Genomic DNA, 20,153 nt, shown 5'->3' with positions numbered 1-20,153 from the left:
GTCCTCTAGGGTGCCCTTCCAGTGGAGAAAACGTGATGAAGTGTCCTCTAGGGTACTTTCTGTGTGCTGGTGCCTCACCACGTGCAGCTGGTGCCCTTTTTATATTTTTTGTCCCTGCCCCTCAGACAGCCTGATTCCGCCACTAGTAACAAGAAAGAGAGCGTGTTGGAATCTCGTAAAGCCCTCGTGGACCCTGTTAGGTATCCCTCTCATCTTCCCAATAAACTATGTGTTGTGACGTGTACAACTTACATGCAACATTGCATTCTCACACTAATACATACAATGTATGTGTCTTACTGCATTTTGCACTTTTCTTACAGATTTTAATCTCCCTGTTTAATATGTATCCTACTACCCCCGAGATCTAAACTGGATGTAGTACCTGCAGTGCCAGCTTTCCTTAAGAAATGACTAGAGAGGTGGAGGTAGACTGGAACAACTGTCTGCTGCTTATCGTCATCCAGATTATAAGAAACGAATGTGGACACTGATGGTAATTGTTTTTGCCTCGTGGAGATAGAGACTCAGGCTAACTGATTTAGTCTCCATCTTTCCTCTCAGCCTCCACTGCTCATCTGCACTCATATGGCTGATCACTTTATGCCGTAGTCAGCATTTATCAGACTATATGTTACATAATAATGACATAACTTATGCAGTGTAGTTGTCTCTTTGGTTGTTAATACTATCTTATCTGAGTGCGAACAACGGGGTCATGATGTATTTAGAAAGTGCATGCAAATCCAGTACCCAAGCATTCTGAAAGCAAAACAAAAGGACGGTGGTGTCACTGATAGAGAGATGTGATGGATTAGAGTGGCCCAAGGGGGAAGTCCTGGTCCATCAAAATGTAATGAAAACTAATTTGAAAACAGCAGAGTATGAATAACTCCAAGATGAATTCTGGCAACATTGTGTTTCAGCGAGAGGTCATCATTGTCTCGTATGCGAGAAAAATGGGTTGATAACATTACGATTGATGATAGCACATTAGGTGTTGTCTTCAGGAGTTATGGCTGTCTGTAAATAGGTCTGACTGAAAATCGATCAAGGGCACAAACAATTTTGTACTAAGCTTGTAATCTAGTTTCACAACTGGAATGCAAAAGATGAAATCACACACACACAATAAAACAACAGGGCTTAATACTATTTTTGGGGATCTGTTAAAATCAAAATACAGTGTAAAAAAAAGTACTGACAGAAAAAAGTTCCTTAACAAAGTCAACTTGTATAAGCACAGAACATTATTTCCCAATTTCTGTTTTGTCTACCATTGCAAGGTCCTGAATAGTCTAACGTACCTGAGCTAAAATACCAGGGGGAAGAAAGTCAAATGGATTGTGATTATTGTCCTGGAACAGATTGAACAGGCTATGAGAGAAGAATGTGAGCTGAATCCCATTTCAACACACACAAGCCCAGGTGCATTTCTTTTGCTGAAAGGAAGGTGAAATTTACAAAAGGGGATCTAAAGGAGGGTTTGAGGCAGTAATACTGGCTTTAATCTAACCACTATCAACAGTAGCTTATTACCTTTGTCTGCAACAAAAGGAAAACATTATACAGAGTGGGTACAGAATAGAGGTCTGTCTCTATCGTCTGTCTGCATCTACAACTCAGTTCTAAGCTATTGTTTATTATTTCATCTATGGATGTACTCACGTGGGTCAGAAGAAACATGTCATAGCTGATGCGGTACTTTGATCGTAAGTGGTTTGTAATAATTAGAGAGAATATGGATTTTATATTGACAGATAGCAATTCAGTTGAATGTAACTTTATCACATGGGGCAATTACAAGGATACAATGAATAGTACAAAATAGTAAAAGTAATAAACAAACAGAATCATATATCATATATGACACAAGAAGAGGCTGATACCAGATTATTAGGTATTGTGCTATTAAAATGCTGCCATTAAGAAAGATACAGTCCACAAACCATGCAGTTTCCTGTGCATAACCAGTTCTTGTTATAATAACTTAATCAAAGCAGTCAAGCATAGGAAAGTTACAGTTTTAACATCAATGGCATGATAAAAAAGCAGAGAACTTAACAAGCCAAGAAAATCACCCTAAAAGAGAAACTGTGATGAACACATCACCGAAACCTTTCAAAACATGTGAATCATCAGCTCTGAAATGGAAATAAGTAATCTGTGGGGGCTACGGCTTCCTGTCATTCAACAGGAAACCTCCACTCCCCACAGAGCAGCGAGGATTATCCTCTGTGCCTCACGATTCTGGTTCAAATTCACAGCCTGCGTCAGCTGTCAAGACATGTAATAATAAAATGTGTGTGCACTGAGGGGTGTCTGTGCCAGGCCTTGCTTCCACTAAATGATCATTCTGTTTATTTATAGTATATATTTGATTTGAAATGAATCAGATTGAATCCTTCAGACCTCAACATTTTGTGATTGGATGACCAGCTGTCAAACTGTTGTTTTTTGGGGGAGATTACGGCACTGTCACCAATGTTACTACCATGCATTCCCGTGTTCAAAGTCAGCCTGCAGGTCTTATGACAGTGCTGACAGTGAAGTACTCCCAGCGCTCAGCCAGGTGGTGAGAAGGCTCCAGTCCAACAGTACTGCTTGCAGCTCTGCCACGGCTGAGAGCGACCATATGTCTCTCCTCTCTATAGTCTGCTACCAGCACAGGACTGCCAAGCCGTTAGGCCTATCCCACATATGTGTCTTAGTACTGTTTAGCGCTGGGTCTTCTGGGGGTAGAGACTTTGCTGTAATTCAGTTTGTGGACCATTGTGTCCTCTGTGTTTGCCTAAGTGAACAACAGAGACATGGCCACAGGGAGGTTAACAGGGTGTCGGTATTCACCAAGGACTTACACCTTCTTTAGAGAGGTAAGCTTGCTTCCTTGTGACAATTTTAATCAGCTAATCTCTGTGCAGCATGCCAGCCTAGTGATACAATACAGTTTGTTTACTCCCTGAATGGGCACAACTGCCAACTGAAGATTTGCCTGAAATTGTTTGTTTCAAATGTCTTTTTTTTCAATTTTCATGGGATATCAAACCTCAAAACACCCCTTTATACACTGATGTTTAATCATCATCATTTCACAGACCTAATTCTTAACGTGTAATGTAAAAGGTCCCATATTGTAAAAAGTGAGATTTTCATGTCTTTTATATTATAAAGTAAAACAAATTGTGCATTTGAAACAAGCCGTTAGAATTTCTGTCCATTTGTGATGTCACAAATATACAAAATTTAGACCATTACACGGTTTTAAACATAAACTTTTTAAATGTGTCCCAGTTTATTTCCGGTTGCAGTGTATGTAAATAACATCAGCTGACAGGAAGTAAACATGGACCCAAACTGTTGCCTAGCAACGCAATTCTGTTGCAATTCCGTTGAAATGCACTAAAACGGAGCGTTTCATGCAGAGGGTAAATACAGGTATATTCAGGCAGACAGCATGAGGAAAATAAAAGGTTTTTTTTAACATTACAGCATGTAAACATGTTCTAGTAGAAACACAAAATACAAGTATTAACCTGAAAATGAGCACAATATGGGACCTTTAAGAGAATATCTATGCGGACAGCAGCCTATAGTTATCATTATGTGTTCAGGCTACAACCAGTAGCAATAACTACATATTTTCCTGACTCCTAGAGCCTGAAAAGAACCACTCACTACTGCTACTGGCTTTCACCAGTGGTGGAAGAAGTATTCAGATCTTTTACTTAAGTAAAAGTATTAATACTAGGCCTACAGTATAGAAATGCTCTGTTACAAAATAGCCTACCCAAAGTAAAAGTAGCCTAGGCCTACTCATTACGCAGAATGGCCCGTTTGAGAATCATATAGGCCTATATTATATTACTGGATTATAATTATTGAGGCATTAGTGTGTAGCATACATCACTTTAATGTTGCAGCTGGTGAATGTGGAGTTAATTTTAACTAAAGGCTACTTTATACAGGCTACTGCTGGGCAGCGTAACCTACAATAATATCTCATAATTTATCTGTTGATTTATATTTTGTATAATTGCACTAAAGCTGCAAAGTAACAAGTAACTTTAGTTGTCAAATAAATGTAGTTGAGTAAAAGGCTACAATATTTCCCTCTGAAATGTAGTGGAGTAGAAAAAGAAAAAAAAAGGAAAATGGAAATAGGCTACTCAAAGAAAGTACCTCAAAATGATTTGAGTATTTGAGTAAATATAGGCTAATTAGTTTTATTCCACCACTAACTGTCTCAGTAATTGCAAAGTAAATTAGCTGTATTATTAAAATCACAGCAGACTGAATGGGAGCTTTTTGTTTAGTGCTGTGGTACCCGTTACCACGGAAACATTCTATCCAATCAGAGACGACTTAGCAAGGTTGCTGAGGAAACAGTTGCCAATCAGAGACGATTTAGCAAGGTTGCGGAGGAACCAGTAGCCAATCACAGAGAGTGTTGTTTAAGAGTCGGTAGGTTTGAAACGGCAAAGCAAGCATTTTCTAACTGACGGAGTAAACAGTGAAGCAGGAGAAGTTATTCTGCATATAAACACATAAAACAGGTAAATATGATCGAAAGCAGCGTAACTACACGTCTGTGTAGGTACGTTATCTCATATTTAACAGTTACTTACTCACTCCTAGAGTCTGTGAACAGCAGTAACGCTGTTTGCTCCAATGAGCTGTGTGTCTCGTGCTGTTCTCTAGGCTACTTTAAGATGTTGTAAAGTGTTTAACTTACATCTTAAGTGAACATTTACTTTTCTCCTACCAAAGAACCTCTGTCAAATATGTTGTGACATGAAGTTTGCATGTTTTGTGACGTTATATGAACAGATATATATGTGTTTGTTGTGTTATTTTGCACAAGTTTCTCCATTATAAGCATACCCTATGTTCTTTAACCAGTTTAATCCTTTATGTCCAGTAACTCTAACATCATAATCTGTAAACTACAACTGTTAGGGCCTGCTAGATAGATAGATGGATAGATAGATAGATAGACAGACAGACAGACAGACAGACAGACAGACAGACAGACAGACAGACAGACAGACAGACAGATAGATAGATAGATAGATAGATAGATAGATAGATAGATAGTAACTTTATTGATCCCGAGGGAAATTCAAGTTTCCAGCATCACAGTTCCATAGTGCAGTAAAAAGTTAGTAGTGCAAAGTACAAAAAAATATACCAGATATAAAAATACAAGGAGATGAAGAAAACTGTTAAAACTGAATACAGTGCAGGGTAACAGCTGTGATACACGACTATCAAAAAAAGTGGATATAGTGCAGAAGAGACTGTTAAACATAAGTATAGTGCAGGGTAACTCCAGTAGCTTAGTTTATGAAAGTGCACTGTGCATTATTATCTGTCCTGCAGACCGTCCTCCTTTGTCCCCCCCTCCCTACAGAGGTGTTGTACAGTCTGATGGCTCGGGGGACAAAGGATTTCATGAGTCTGTGTAGGTCTGTTGTGTGAAATCTTGAACATTATCATTTGTACCAAGAATTTAAAAAGACACCAACATTTTTTGTTAATATAAAGAAAGTATTCAGTATAAACTACGTTTTACAACATATGATTATGTGGCCTTATATTGCTAGCTTGTGCTGCTGCAGTTTGTCCTTAAACTAACATCATTCCACCTATACATATTTTTGTCTAGATGTCCTCAGATGAAGAGTTATCAACCAGTCCTGTTCTGCCTAAGGACTCTGATCCAGGCAGCTCTGTCTCCTCTGACCTTCAGGTGATTAAAGAAAATCACATTTACAATTTATGTGCCTTTATGTGCTTGATCACATCGCTTAGATCAGGAAACACAGCAACATCTTCATGGTGTAGTCAGTTAGGGCAAGCAACACATGCAATCAGACAACTTTTAAACATACATCCAGTTTCAATCAACAATCCACTTATTTGGAAGTGAAAACAAAGGAAGCAGGCCAGGAATGTATATTTGAATTAATCATTGCATTGTAAAACTAAACTAAACTTGTTTAGGTACTTGTGTTGCTTGCCCTTATGGACTGAGTAACAGCTCTGTAAAGCTGTATAATCAATTTTTTTTGTCACATCCCTATGTCCCGAAATTGATGATGACTAAAATGTTATCATATGAATAGGAACAATTGCTAAGAAATTAATATAGATATCAATAAACACTTGTCCAGACCTGTCCAGCGTGTACTCTGCCTTTGCCTAATGTCAGCTGGGATTGGCTTAAGCCCCCCCGCGACCCTGAATAGGATAAATGGTTACAGATAATGGATGGATGGATAGACACTCACTTTTTTTTTTTTTTTATTGTTTATGGATCAACAGGAAGAGTATGAGGAGCTCCTCCGCTATGCTGTGGTCACCCCTAAGCTTGACAGAGTCACCAGTGCTCACTTGCAGCGGCTGAGCACCTCACATCCGTCTGCAGGGGGTCGGACTTCCCAGAGAAAAGATGACACAAAATCACTGCGCCCAGCAGGTATCTTGGGTTCCTCTTGTATGCAGGACACATTCATTCATACACGCACACACATTTCACTAAGCCTTTTTGACAGAAACACAACGTGAGCCCTTCCAAACACTGTCCCCGTCAAATGATCTGCTGTCAAAAAGGATTTGGCATCACAACATGGAAGAAATGTAGTGTGTTTTTATCAGCCTCATATTTCCAGCCTGTAAACCAGTCTAGTCAAGATGCATATGATATCAGTCTGTCAGATCGTACCTCCTATCTCTTTCCCCTACGATACTCACATCTTAAACAGTCCATCAGCTCCAGCTCCAGCTGCAGCTCTCACTGGAGGTTTAGTGCTTTAACTGTCATGGAGTAGTGCACAGGGATGTAGAAAGCAGACGGCCGATTGGTAATGATCTCCTGGCTCTCTGCCCGTACTGCTCTTTAGAGTGCAGACTTTCTCTTCCCCCTGCAGGATTTAATTAAGATATTGACATAAATGCATTCCTGGACGAGGAGTCTTGCTCGTCTTAATCAGCATTCTCGCCATCACCTTTTCTGTTCTTAAACTGTCTTTTGTTTTCTGACTTTTACATTTTAACCTATTCCAGGTCAAAATGTACTTAAGCAGCATTCACTTTTTATCTATTTGTCATTGTGCCTCTCTCTGATTTCTTCGTCTCCTGTCAGATACCGCCACTGAAGCTAAAGATGGGAGGCATTCTAGCAGGAGTCTGAGATCGTCACAAGTCTCCCCCTTGATTGTTGAGCCCTCCACACGCTCAAGAGCCTCTCATGGTAAATTTAATTAACAGTACAAAAAAACAAAATGGTTAGGTCTGATATCTAATTGTATATTTATTTCTTGTGATATCAAAAGAAATACAGATACCACCCAATTGCAATGTAATCTAATTTTCTATTGATATTCTGTCCGTCTGCTTTTCTTTTTTCTTTGCCTTCCAGCTGAGGAGACGGCAGGTCGGTCATCTAGCAGGGCGTCGGTGCTCTCGAAAGCTCCCTCAGACAGGTTACAGATGGTGTCTCAGAGGTCTAGGCCAAACAGCCCACACCCCCTCGAGTTCGATGTGACAGAGATGTTTATCTCGGAGGAGAACATAAGCAAGATGGAGAACATTCTGGACACGTGGAGCAACAACCTGAAGGTTAGTCTGCTCCTCATACTGTAGAACTGTCCTTCCACAATCCATCAGTTTAATGGCTCTGATTGGCTGCCTGCTTGAGAGCTTACCATAGATAATGTTTCATGGCTATATATAGGGCTTTGACATGGCTGAACAATAATAATAGCTGCGGTGTGTTTACAGCAAAATAGACGCATGCTGGCAGGTTTATTCTTTCTTTTTTATTGTTTCCTTAAGAAAAATGACTACAGGAACCTAAACCATAACAAATAAATCATATATACATATAATAACAGATAGTAACTGTAAATTGAAAACAAAGTTTTCCAAAACAAGTGAGGAGAAAATATGGTAATGATGATAATAAAATAATAATATTCATCAAATAAAGTAGGAAATTTAAATTAAAGAAATTTATTATAAAAATAAGAAATAAAAAAAACAAATTAATAATAATAATAAAGAAACATAAATACATGAAAATAAATTAATAGATTAAATAAAATTCACACACCAGATCCCCAACATCTACTTATATTCCTGTGGTGGCAGGTTTATTCTTGATAAACTGAAACGAGAATGCAAAAAGTTTTGCACAAGTGGTTCAGTCTGGTAAAGTGTCAACAGAGCATTACTCAAGCCTTTGAAGAGCAATCTGGAAGTCAAATGTTTCTGGCAAAGAAACTTTAGTGTTACTGCGCTTCATTTACAAACCTAAAATATTGCATGGTGGAAAATGCTTAAATGTCACTGACACTGTTAGTTTCCGCTTATATAATGATAAATAATGCATACTGTATGTGTACAAGCAACTGAAATCTGCATAGTAGGTTTATATTAACATTTCCCATCCTCATGCAATGAGACAGTTAGACTGAGATGGATTAAATGCAAGAAATACTGTGGACAATTTCCATAAGTGATGGTGAGGAAGAGACCAGAGATTATAAAGGGAATGTAAAGTCTCAGGAAGGCTTATGAAGAGGATGACAGCTCTCCTCTTCATGGAACCAGTGACCTTTTTTAATGTGTCTCCCAGTGGAATGATTTTGGAGGAGGTGAGTGCCTGGACGTGGGTGTCCTTCCTGCCCTTTTCTTCTAATGTTGTACAGCTCATTCATGGAGGGCAGGTGACAACCAGTCGCCAGCTAAGTGGTGCTGATAAAAGGGTTTGACCTAGGAAAAGGCAGAACCCTGGACTGTAGTTGAGGAAGTTGAGACTCTTTCATTTCTCTTGACCGATAGAATTGGTTGCTTGTCTGCTGTTTTAACTTCCAAATGGGGCAAACATGGTCACAGTTGTGGATGTTGTTTGATCCTGTTGAACTTTAGTTCAGGTCACAATTAAACCATTTACCTCTAAAGCCAAATCTTCGCTCTACTTCTGCATTAGTGTGTTCTGGAGGCTGCATGTTGTAACCTGTTCTAGACCTCTGAAATCATCTGGCTGAAGATATGTGTACATATGTCCATATTTACTTAAGCAGTGTAATGATCACACTGTGACTGTCCCATCCTCTCTCTTCCCTAATTAGTCAAATGTGCTGACTGAGCTCAGGAAGTGGAAGCTGGCCTCGATGGAGCAACACAAGCTGGAGATAAGGAAAGAAAGGGAGAGGTATGCAGCCCAAACAGCTGGCCTGAGGTCAGAGCTGGACAGCCTGAAGGGGCTGCTTAACACCTATGAGACTTCAAACCAGAGAAAAGATGAGGTGACTACATGTGTATTTATTTGCTTTCTGCTGTACATAATGTGCGGGTTGGTTGAATGTGGATTAAGTACCTGACTGAGATTTAATTTCCAGTCATTTCCATTGTTATGACATTTCAGTGTAGGACTGGGTGGGCTTAATCCATGTCTAAGATATCAGCTCCATATATATCTTATGCTGACTTGCTCATTCTGTCTCTCATTCTTATGTACATTTGGAACTTGAAAGAAAAAGATGAGGAATGCCTTTGTCTTCTTTTTAAACCAGCGTATCTTGTGATGTGTCCTCCCACAGGTGATTGGGAACATGAGCCACGTGCTGGACAGACAAAAAGAGAAGCATGAAAAGATGAAGGCCTTCACCCGCTGGAGACTTCAGCACACTGAGGCCAAAGAAGAGGTACGCTGATGACACTGTGGTGTTTCCCACAGGTTGAAAACTATTTACAGTGGGGTGGGTGTCTTCATCGGCATTTGCATTGGATATTGGAGAGATTTAGATTCAGCTTCCTTGCCAGGCTAAATTTCATAACCCTTTTTAAAGCAAGGAGCATATTTACATGATCCCTTACACAGCATCAGTGTTTGCTTATTGTTTGTCTCCTTTTTACACTACGAATATGCAGATGCTTTCTAGTTTAGTCAGCTGTGAAAAATAACTTGAAAGACTACTTGACTTAGCATAGAGAAAAAAAAGTTACTGCTACTCTGCATGAACATTATATAAAAGGTAAAGGCAGGATGAAATATTTGTTTGGGTGAGCTGACCAAATTTTGTACAGACCATATTAAAGGAATGCCTGTGTTTCGTTCAGATGAAAATCACATGAGCCTCACATGTAATATCTCAACATCTTATGATCATTGAATCATCAGTTCACTCTTTACTTTAGGCTGTGATCTGTGGTGTTTGTTGGGTTCAGTTAAATAGTATAATTTATGTTTTTAGAATTTTCATATATGTATATTTTTTGAGAAATGGATGTAAAATAACTGGTAGTGAATGTATCTTAACATTCCTAGCTTAGTGTCAGTGCAGTTAAATGGTTTATGCAGATGATCACTCTCTGCATGAGGTACCGACCCATACATCACTATGTCACTGCACACTGAAAATGCATAATATGCCACATTTTTACACAAATATCCCCTCTTACAAAATTTACATATGATATTTTGTCAGTGCACTGGTGAACAATCTGTTCCTTTTCATACTATACTGCTGATCAAACTAGCAAGTGCATTTTTTTTACATTTACAAAATAGCTGTTTATGCCATTTGTTTAAAATGGTAAATATAAGTGGGTGACTCATTTTCTTGTCTAAAACATGACACGGGAAGTGCACCACATGAGAAAATGTACTGCACCTGCACAAGAATGAATTATGGGTGTAATTATTTCCTTGTGAATATTTTCATGGTCTTGTGGTTCCCCTGCTAGGCTCATGCTGCTCAGGTAGCGCGGCAGCACTACAATTTCCAGCTGAAGAAGAAGGTGTGGTTGGGCTGGCAGTCTCTGATCCAGAAACACTGGAAGGTCAAGGTGGAGCGGGCATGCCGTGCGAGGGCCGAAGAGGTCTGCACCCGCCTGTCTACAGAGTATGAGGCCAAGCTGGCAGAGGTAAATAAGCGAGTGAAGGACCCGCATATAAAATAGTGTGTGTGTGGTCTCCTGTATGGGAATCCCAGCACTCTGTAGTCAGTAAGACATGTTGTACATTTACAGAGCTGAGTCATGTAAAGCAGACTCAAAGCACCACTGGTTACCAGGATTTATTAGTTTCTTTCATAGGTACATATACTTTTCAAAACAGTGTTATTGGTGGTGTTATAGATATATATCAAGGCGCAACACAAAGGCATAAGAATGAAAGCAAGAAAAATAGACAGCATCAGGTGTTTTTGTCAGTATTATATAATCTGATAGTTGAATTCTTTCTATCCTCTGCTACCTGTCTCCGCAGCACTGTGAGGATTTAGAGAAGGCCCAGGCAGAGATTCAGAGACTGCGACTAGAGCGAGAGCGCTATGAAGAATCTATGAAGAAAGCCTTCATGAGGGGCGTGTGTGCTCTCAACATGGAGGCTCTCGGCATGTTCAACACTACAGAGGGACGGCCAGAGCAACCTCCAGTTCACCATCAACATGGTCTGTAATAAAATAACCACAAAAAACTATTTTTAGAGAATATCCATCTTTTTAAACGACTAGCACATCATCACAAGCCCCATAACTACATAAATAGACCCTTGCTCTATATAACAAAGCATAAAGGCATTGCTAGCGTTGCCTTTGTGCTGTATTGATTCAACACAGCTATCAAGATAGAAACTAACTGAAGGAAAAGAAAGAAATACCATTTCTCCGATAGAGTGCAGTCGTGTGCTATTGACAACCGAGTAGATTTATGAATGAGTGGAGTGGAGGGTGGTCTTTGTTCTTCTCTTGAAGTCATTCACCGTCTCATCTAATGGAGTGATGAATCAATGGATGTGCTGAGTGCTGACTGAGGGCTACTTTGCACAAGTTGTAAACCTTGATGTGGCACTGAAAGATTAGCTGGAAAAGTTCAATAGCCCTTGACGATATTTATTAAATTGTGTATTTACTGTTATTTAGTAGTATGTTAGCACCGTGAAAATTGGGTTAAGGGCTTGAAACAATATTTGAGTAGACAAACATAACTGTCATAAACCTTAGACTGTAGCTGTAGCCAACAAGAGGTGCAACATTTGACAGTTGACAGTGCTAAGGTTTACAAAGCATTTAAATGACAGTGCAATAGTACTCATCAGCCTAGAACTTGCCCTAAAATCTGAGTCAGCAGGGATAGATCTATAGTTTCATACTATTAATTCACAATCTGCCATCAGCATGTTGCACCAACAGCCAGGATCAGGCAGTATTTCTATACTGCTCTTCTCTGTGCTATTTCTGGTGAGCACATGGCTGCTGAAGCTGGATCTCGCTGTTTTTAGCTTGTGCAAACAAACTCTAGCATGGTCTTCTGCTCATCCATCTGTTTTCAGATTTAATGAGTCTTGCAACCTGAAATGCATCTCATTATGTGACTGTCAAACTGGGGCTGGGCTGTTAATTGAATACTCTTTTCTTAGTCTTAACCAACAGGGCTAACACAAAATCAATATGAAGTGCTATTTAGCCTTTTTGAGTGCACATACTTGATAGGAGTTATGCATCATTAATGATCAGCCACCTTTTTAATTTGCCAAAGTGGGGGCGTGTAGTTGGCACCGGCTTCTCTATTACATATTTAGTTTAAAAACTGTACTCTTAACATATCTCCAAACAAGCAAGAGAGGGTGAAGGTATTCACATTATGGCTCAAACTTAACCACATCTAACATTTTTATGATATAACATTAGTACTAAGAGTTAGAAAGTGAAATTGTTCAACCAAAAGGAAATATAAGACGGGTAGGCTTTTCATTCACAGGATACCAGTCATCAGGTTTTCAAAATCAGTTGACTGGGAAAGATTCAAAACATTCAGCACTAGTGTTTTTTTGTAGCTATAACAAACTTGTATCAAGTTGAATTAATATTTTTCTACTTTCTGTAGATATTCTGCATCCCCAGGATGAGCCTGTTTCTGCTACACTGCCTCATCATCAACCATATCCCATTTCTACCACACGGTTCAGCCCAGTCCACTTTGACCGCCCGGACCCTTCCCACAGCGAAGTAGACGATATGGTGAGACATTTTCTAATGAAACCATACATTTATTTAGTCCTTTTCCTTCTCAAATCTCTCATTGGATCAATCAACCCATCGGTCTTTCATATAAAAAGTCTTGAATATGCTGTTGTATTTGCATCATTTTCTTTTTCTTTAATTTAGAAATTGTATTTGTTGTTACTTTATATCGCTGCAACTTCTGGCTTCACACTTTTCTCATGTAGAGGTCACTAAAACAGAAGTGTTTGTACAGTAGCATTTAATTTGCTTTTGTAATTCCTTCTGTCTGTTTTTATTTGCTGAGCTATGACTCCCTTCCTCTAAATCCCACTCCTGTTCCTGTTCCCTCTGATTCCCTTCTACTCAGGTGGGCTTTGGTGCCTCCATGTCCAGGGCAGAAGTGATCCCTCCCACTACAGTGGTGCACAGCTCCCTCCCACCTGGGAGCGCTGCAAGTTCCCACAAACAGGTTAGCATTAGACATACTGATCTACTGACTCTGGTACAAGACGTTACAAGTAATGATAATGTCCACCTTCACATGTGTAACTATGACGGCAATAATATATTTGAATAAATGGTTATCAAATTCATGACCAACAACAAAGAATGACTCAAGTTTAGTAAAAAATATTATACTATAGTAATCACATTTATACATGATGATACAAAATGATATTTTGTTGTTTCAGGTGAGCGGCCGTGTCATCACAGCCAGTCAACAAAAACCCTCAAAGACCGTAACGGCTCGCATCACTGCACGGAATGACGTTGGTAAGGCGGCACGCAGCAACCTTCAGGTGATGGGTGTGGCTCCTCCCATGAGCTCTGTGATAGTTGAACGCCATCATCCTGTTACACAGGTATGGGACAACAGTGTGCATCACTACTAGATCACTATTTGTGTTATTATGTGTATACCTTTAGTCATGTGAAGCTGAAAAATAATAATGAATTTCTTTTGTTTCTTTCAGCTCACTATTGGTCAGGCCACGGCTTCCAAGTTTCCCCGCTCCTCCCAACAGGTCCAAAGCTCCACTGGAGGCAGAAGCTCCTCCAGAACACACGCCAGCACGTGCCATGTACACTCCATCAAAGTAGTTGACTGACCACACACACACACAGACACACACACACATCTAACAGAAAGTGTTGCTCACCTAGTCTAGATTTAAAATGTAACACATCCTATGCAACAATCCTAGAAATAGCTGGCGTGGCATTAGTTTACAAGTCCGTTTTATTGTGATATCTTGGAGTAAATTTGCCCTTGCTCTCTGCATATGAAGTGAACATTACATTTTTTTCAGCTTCCTTTCATGAATGTGCACGACTTCTTGAGCAATATGATTTTTCTCAGGAAAATACACAGAGGCAGGTGTTTAGAACTGCACATGTTAATGTTTTTAATTATTACCAGCTGGACACATTTTAGAATTGCAAAATGGACATTTATTTCTATGAAAAAGTTTAACTTTAAATTATGCACAGGTGAGCCTGTACTGTAACACTGTACACATATTTTTAAGTATTTATTTTAGTGAAGTTTTCTATTGAGACAGACCGTCCAACACCACAGGTTGTTTGCTTTACTAAACCAAAGCCATATGTTAATGATCTGATGCACAATTTTTTAAATAAATAATTTTACTGCTAACTTCCTGTACAGAGCAGTAGTTGAAAATGACATGAAGTTTTTGTGAGTCCATATGTTGCACTGTTCATCCTCATAAAATGCTGCAGTGCTTACTGCTGGAACTCTCCGACTCCATCCGAATCATATCTGTAAGACAAATTAACATTTTCTGCAATAAAACTTTGGCACATATCCCCCAGGCAGCACAGATATATGTTTATAGATTCTTCAGTATGTTTTAAAAAAGGATATGTTAACTGAATGTACCTGCAGCTTTCCTGTTCCCTGTGAAGATGAGGCCCTGGTAGAGTTCTTTAGCAGGGCTCCTCTGAGCCAACTCCTCCCTGTGGAGCCAGATCAGCAGCATCCTGTTCCCATGCTCCTGATAGCTGTGCTGACCTGTGGACAAACACACAGCACTGTACAGCCAGGAAAACATTTCAACTAGTACAAATAACCTAAAGCTTGCCTCTGTGCATTGGATGATAAAATAGAAAAAATAAATTAGCAAATCTGATTGGGGAAAAAAAAGCTATCCAAGGACATTCCTTTCAAGAAGCTCATTTTATACTATTTCAGAGAGTTGCCAAATGCCCAGTCAGAAGCCTGTCCAGTCAGTGTGAGTTATGGCACCTGTCCACTGCTCCTCGATAGCTGACACTTGGTCCTGAGTGAAGCCCCAGTGTTCTGCGAGACTTTTCCAGTCTCCTGGTTTCAGGAGCTCGTACGCCAGGCGCCAGGCCATCGAACGGAGCTGCTTGGTCTCGAAGCGGTGGTCGAGTTTAAACGTTAGCGGACACTCGCTGTGAATTCTCTCATCAACATCTGGGTTGGCCTGAAAGGGCAATTAAATTATTTAAAGGCCACAAGCCTCAGAGTCACAGAGCACAGGAGCACTGGAAGAGAATATTGGAAATGATTGCCAATATGAATGCCAGAGTTAAACATTTTCAGATCAAGAAGGGAAAGGAATCAGGCATGCCCTTAATTAAATTTATGTTAAATTGGCTGTCAAATGCCTCTGGGTTGTGAGTCTTTTTTTTTTTTACCATGGATGCTTTAATAGTATTAGAGGGGGTTCAACTAATCTAGATTCTGACGTTGGGAAATGAATCATTTGTGATGAATGTAATTATTGATTTCAAGGCCTCAAGAATGGATTATGGCACACATGAAAACAGTAAAAGTTACAAGTATCATTTCCCCGTCTCTCACCTTCCTCCAGGCGTAGTATCTTTCCGCTTTGATGATCATGTCCACAATAATCGCCTCGTCTGCTCTGACTGCCACACCCAGAGCCGTCTTACCCTGCTGCTCCGAATCCAACAGGTACAACAAAATACACAAACTTGAATTACAGCTGTAAAGTACATGAATTGGATTTAGAAGTTTAAATGTATCATGCTGCTGTTATGTCTTAAATTAATCATATATAATTTTTTGCCCTTTGGATGGTTTAACTATCAGATTTTGACCAAGATTAAGTCCTGATAAAAGTGCACATGTACAAATACAAGAGCATAATTTAACATGTATGGAAAGTCCACTATGTTAGCTCTAGAAATAGTGTTTGTGAGAATTCTTACCTTATCTTGGAGTGTCGGATCCAGCCCGGCTTTAAGAAGCATTTCCACAACTTCAATTCTTGCCACCTCTGCAGCGAGATGCATAGCAGTCTGGGACCTCTAAGATTTCATAGCATAGGACAGGACAACACAATGCAGCAAATATTTTATTTATTTATTTCTTTTCTTATATATATATATAGTTTGGCTAACATCTTATTTGACTGTGTGACTAGGGAGATTTCACCTTATCGGTGACATTAACGTTGCAGCCAGCCCTCAGTAGAGAATGGATGACAGGGATGTGATTGTTCTTCACTGCCAGGTGGATAGGAGCCTCTAGGTGCTGAGAGCAAAAATATCCTGTTACACAACATGAGCTCCCAAAAATGAACTCTTAGCTTAGGAGAAAATATGTAAAATTACAATGGTGTGCATCCAGGCCGAGTGTCCACAGCATCTGTGTTACCAAAAAACTTTACTCAGAGAGTGTGCTACTGCCACCTAGCTTGTGTTTTCTTGCCTGATTTTGGAAGTCCGTATTTGCTTCGTAATCTAAGAGGAGTTGGACAAGACACGTGTCTCCTCTTTCTGAAACTGGATGGAGAGCACTGCAGTTGGCCTGCAAGAGAGGGAGGTTTAGCTGTAGGCCTACTACAAAAACAAACAAAAACATATTATTTACCACATAAACTTTGATGCTGCCTAAAGGATAAACCATATTACAATATTTTACAGTAATGCATTATTAACATCAGGGCACCAAGTCAGTATAGTGGCCTAGTGTACCGTTGTAAGGATGTTGGGGTCACAACCAGCCTCCAGCAGGGTCAATACACATTCTTCCTCACCGTTGTCTGCAGCCTGATACAGAGCTGTCTCACCGTCCTGCAACACAGAAACAAATATAATAGTGGTGTTAGATAACCACAACAGAAGCAGAACATTATTCTCAGGTGGACCACAATTTAAAATGACTTACTATGCTCACAAAATGTAACAATATTTCCAGGCCTATAACCAACTAGAAATCAGAAATCAACTACCCTTCTTACAATTGGATGGGCATCAGTAACTTCATAGCCAAAATATTTAAAAAATATTTGGTATTGGTTTATGCTGAAGTCTTTTTTTAACATTTTGAATACTTTAATAACAGACCGTCATCGTAATTCAGTTGATATCCATCATTAAACTCCAATCCCAGTTATAAGAATTTTTGACCAACAGCAGCAAGTAAGTCTTATCAAGTATAATTTACCAGTCAGAGCTGAAGTTCAAGCCAGAACACAGTTTGCCTTGTTATATTAACCAGTACATGTTTGATACATCTCAATTAATCCAAAGTGGAGCCACCATCCAGCAGTGGATTAGTCACTGAGCACACGCTGTCACAAACCAAACCGTGATAGAGACGATGTTTACACTGATTGTCTACCATATTGACTTCATCCCGTGTATCAAAGCTCTGCAGCAGCGATTGGATGGCGTCCAAGTGGCCGTTCCTGGCAGCTAAGTGCAGGGGTGTGTCCCCACTCTGGCAGAAGGGAGGGAGGGAAACAACTGGCATCAAAGAGCGTTGAGCTTGTTTGCAGGTGCAACACACAAATGTGCACTCAGACACGTGAGCATAAATAGGAGACAAACCAAAAACCCATAAACAAATCCACACACACCTTGTTGGGCTTCATGGTGCCCATGTTGTATGGCATGATCAGCATATCCATCATTTCAACACAGCCATGCTCTGCCGCCAATGCAAATGGCCTGTGTCCTGACTGAAATATAAAAATTGAGGTACAAACAACCACATTTACTGCATGGACTTTGGTACTCCTAAATAAGTTGCCCAGACAGTGAAATATACAGTTGATTTATGAAAAGTTAGTGTCAAGTAGATACCTGGTCATCTTTGTCTAGTTCTCTCATCTGCAGGTCATTAACTATATAATCTACAATGTCAGTGTGGTTGTTGATAGCAGCACAGTGCATGATGTTCAGTCCTTCCTGAAAAGCAAGTTAATGTTTGATCAAGCAGTGTGCAATAGAAGAAATGCACCTGGAGCTGCATTAGGCAACAAAAGGATGTATACCAAGAGGAACAAGAGCATCTGGGCTGAGGTTTGTAATGAGACACGCATACAAATGTTAGGTTCAAAATCCAGGATAATGGAAATGAATTAACACATGCCTGAGGAGGAGCATGTTTTTTAGAAGTGTTGCACAAATTAAAAAGACAAATGGCCCAATATCAACAGTGAAACAGTGTTCTGTTACCTCGTTCTCAACCTTCTGCTCAGCCCCAGCCTGCACCAGTAACTGCACGATCTCCAAACTACCAAACCAGGCAGCCAAATGAATGGGCGCCACTCCGAACTGTCAGACGCACAACACAAAATGGAAAGTTGTGATCATTTAAGAATACTACATAAGCTATTGTCAGTGGCTCAAGTTTTCAGTAGCAGGTATTTAAACCCCTCTCACATTGTCCTTTTGGTCCACCTTGACCCTCCGCTGCAGAAGAAGCTGCACAGCTTCCTTGTTTTTGCCAGCTACTGCGTAGTGAAGGGCAGTCCTGTTATCCTGAGGCAAACAACTTCATCAGTTTAATATAGGTTTTTACAAAAATCCCAGAAATGACCAACCTTTGAGTGAGTTTGTGTGATATTATACAATGCAGTATACTGAGTTGTAAGATAGACGGTTTGTCTATTTAGACCCACCACATTCTTTGCATTGGTGTTCAGCCCTCTTCCAAGAGTCTTCATGGTCTCCACATCATTTCTCTTAGCTGCTTCCATAAACAGCTTCTCTTTATCAAGCACTGCACAATACAGCAGACAGGAAGGTTTTACATATGGCTTTTTAAAATATTTTATTTAATATATATAACAGCATGTACTAGGCTTAATACAAAAGGTACCGTGTGAGGATTTTACAATGGTATTTGAGTCAAAAGCTCAGCAGGAACATGCTGTAAGGTTAGCTGAGATGAGTGTGTATGTTTTATGTGCTGCGGAGGAGATCGCCTTGGTCTCAGCCTTGTGCAAATATACTGGTTTCTTCTAAAGAAATAGTCATTCCACCATAACTAATGATTAACTCCAGCTTCAACAATACAAACTCAAGGGCTCAGTCCTGAACAAGTGACATTTTCTTTGAAATGCTCTATAATCTATCATTTGAATATTCTGTAAAGCCACTGAATATTATTTATTTCCCACCTTTTCTCATATTGTTGTACATACTCACACATCTCTTCGTTGTCAAAGCTGTCGTCTGTCTCCGCAGAGCGCTTGTTCAGTATTAAGTCAGCGAAGCCCCTCATTTTCTCCTGTCTCATCCACTTTCGAGGGTCCAAATCTTCTGTCTTAGGACGATGCTTCTTGATCATCGCCCTCAAAGCCATAGCTTTTCTCGGCATTGGGAAGCTCATTAAGTAACCTCTTTGTGTGACCAAGATAAACTTGGTGTAACAACCCAATGTGTGCACTGGAAGCAAAGCAAACCAAATACCCGAGGAAACAGATCCCACAGAAGATGAGACAAACCTGTTTTCGTGCAGTTCCTGTCTTCAAATAGACAACAGCAAGGCTTGAAGTGGAAGCGTACTCCTGCTATAGTCTTAATGCTGGAGGGCTGATCTGTGTTTACTTTACCTGCTCACACCCATGAGAGATTGCTGATACTAACAGAGAATATTTTACAAGTCACACTTCACCTATGTTCCATGACGAGTATGTGCCATGACTATGGCTTCATTAATATCATGCCTTGAGTATGTTGTGCAATATTTACAAAAGATTACCTTAAGGCTCTAATAGCAGTTTAACTTGTTTGTACAGGGATGTTTGACTAGTTACACATGCTCTTTAGGAGCAATGTTTCCCATTCACACCTGAGACAATACAGACTTTTGCTGCTGATCACTGTGCAGCG

The 20,153-nt window shown here is 39.9% G+C and overlaps 2 protein-coding genes across 3 annotated transcripts; one reads left to right on the top strand and one right to left on the bottom strand.

The window, feature by feature from the left end:
* Positions 1 to 2,713: 2,713 nt before the first annotated feature.
* Positions 2,714 to 14,844, top strand: poc5 (POC5 centriolar protein homolog (Chlamydomonas)). 2 transcript variants are annotated; one of them, XM_074638199.1, is made up of 13 exons: positions 2,714 to 2,873; positions 5,666 to 5,749; positions 6,325 to 6,478; positions 7,145 to 7,252; positions 7,421 to 7,620; positions 9,135 to 9,311; positions 9,606 to 9,710; positions 10,753 to 10,932; positions 11,276 to 11,459; positions 12,895 to 13,028; positions 13,381 to 13,482; positions 13,706 to 13,876; positions 13,988 to 14,844. In XM_074638199.1, exons 1-13 carry the CDS (start codon positions 2,811 to 2,813, stop codon positions 14,120 to 14,122), a joined length of 1,797 nt encoding a protein of 598 aa, XP_074494300.1. In that variant the 5' UTR covers positions 2,714 to 2,810; the 3' UTR covers positions 14,123 to 14,844. The 2 variants fall into 2 exon arrangements, with proteins under 2 accessions (XP_074494300.1, XP_074494301.1); XM_074638200.1 differs by lacking the exon at positions 2,714 to 2,873 and adding an exon at positions 4,402 to 4,553.
* Positions 14,658 to 19,861, bottom strand: ankdd1b (ankyrin repeat and death domain containing 1B). The gene is made up of 15 exons (XM_074638201.1): positions 19,467 to 19,861; positions 18,938 to 19,038; positions 18,699 to 18,797; positions 18,492 to 18,590; positions 18,117 to 18,221; positions 17,891 to 17,992; positions 17,653 to 17,751; positions 17,004 to 17,102; positions 16,738 to 16,836; positions 16,462 to 16,560; positions 16,236 to 16,334; positions 15,865 to 15,960; positions 15,283 to 15,484; positions 14,917 to 15,048; positions 14,658 to 14,796 (listed from the first exon to the last, which is right to left on the bottom strand). Exons 1-15 carry the CDS (start codon positions 19,648 to 19,650, stop codon positions 14,741 to 14,743), a joined length of 1,671 nt encoding a protein of 556 aa, XP_074494302.1. The 5' UTR covers positions 19,651 to 19,861; the 3' UTR covers positions 14,658 to 14,740.
* Positions 19,862 to 20,153: the final 292 nt, after the last annotated feature.

The sequence above is a fragment of the Sebastes fasciatus genome, chromosome 6, assembly GCF_043250625.1.
Source record: "Sebastes fasciatus isolate fSebFas1 chromosome 6, fSebFas1.pri, whole genome shotgun sequence".
In the NCBI taxonomy this organism is placed as follows: domain Eukaryota; kingdom Metazoa; phylum Chordata; class Actinopteri; order Perciformes; family Sebastidae; genus Sebastes; species Sebastes fasciatus.
Note: the sequence above shows the minus strand (reverse complement) of the source record. Positions and strands in the feature narration are given on the sequence as shown.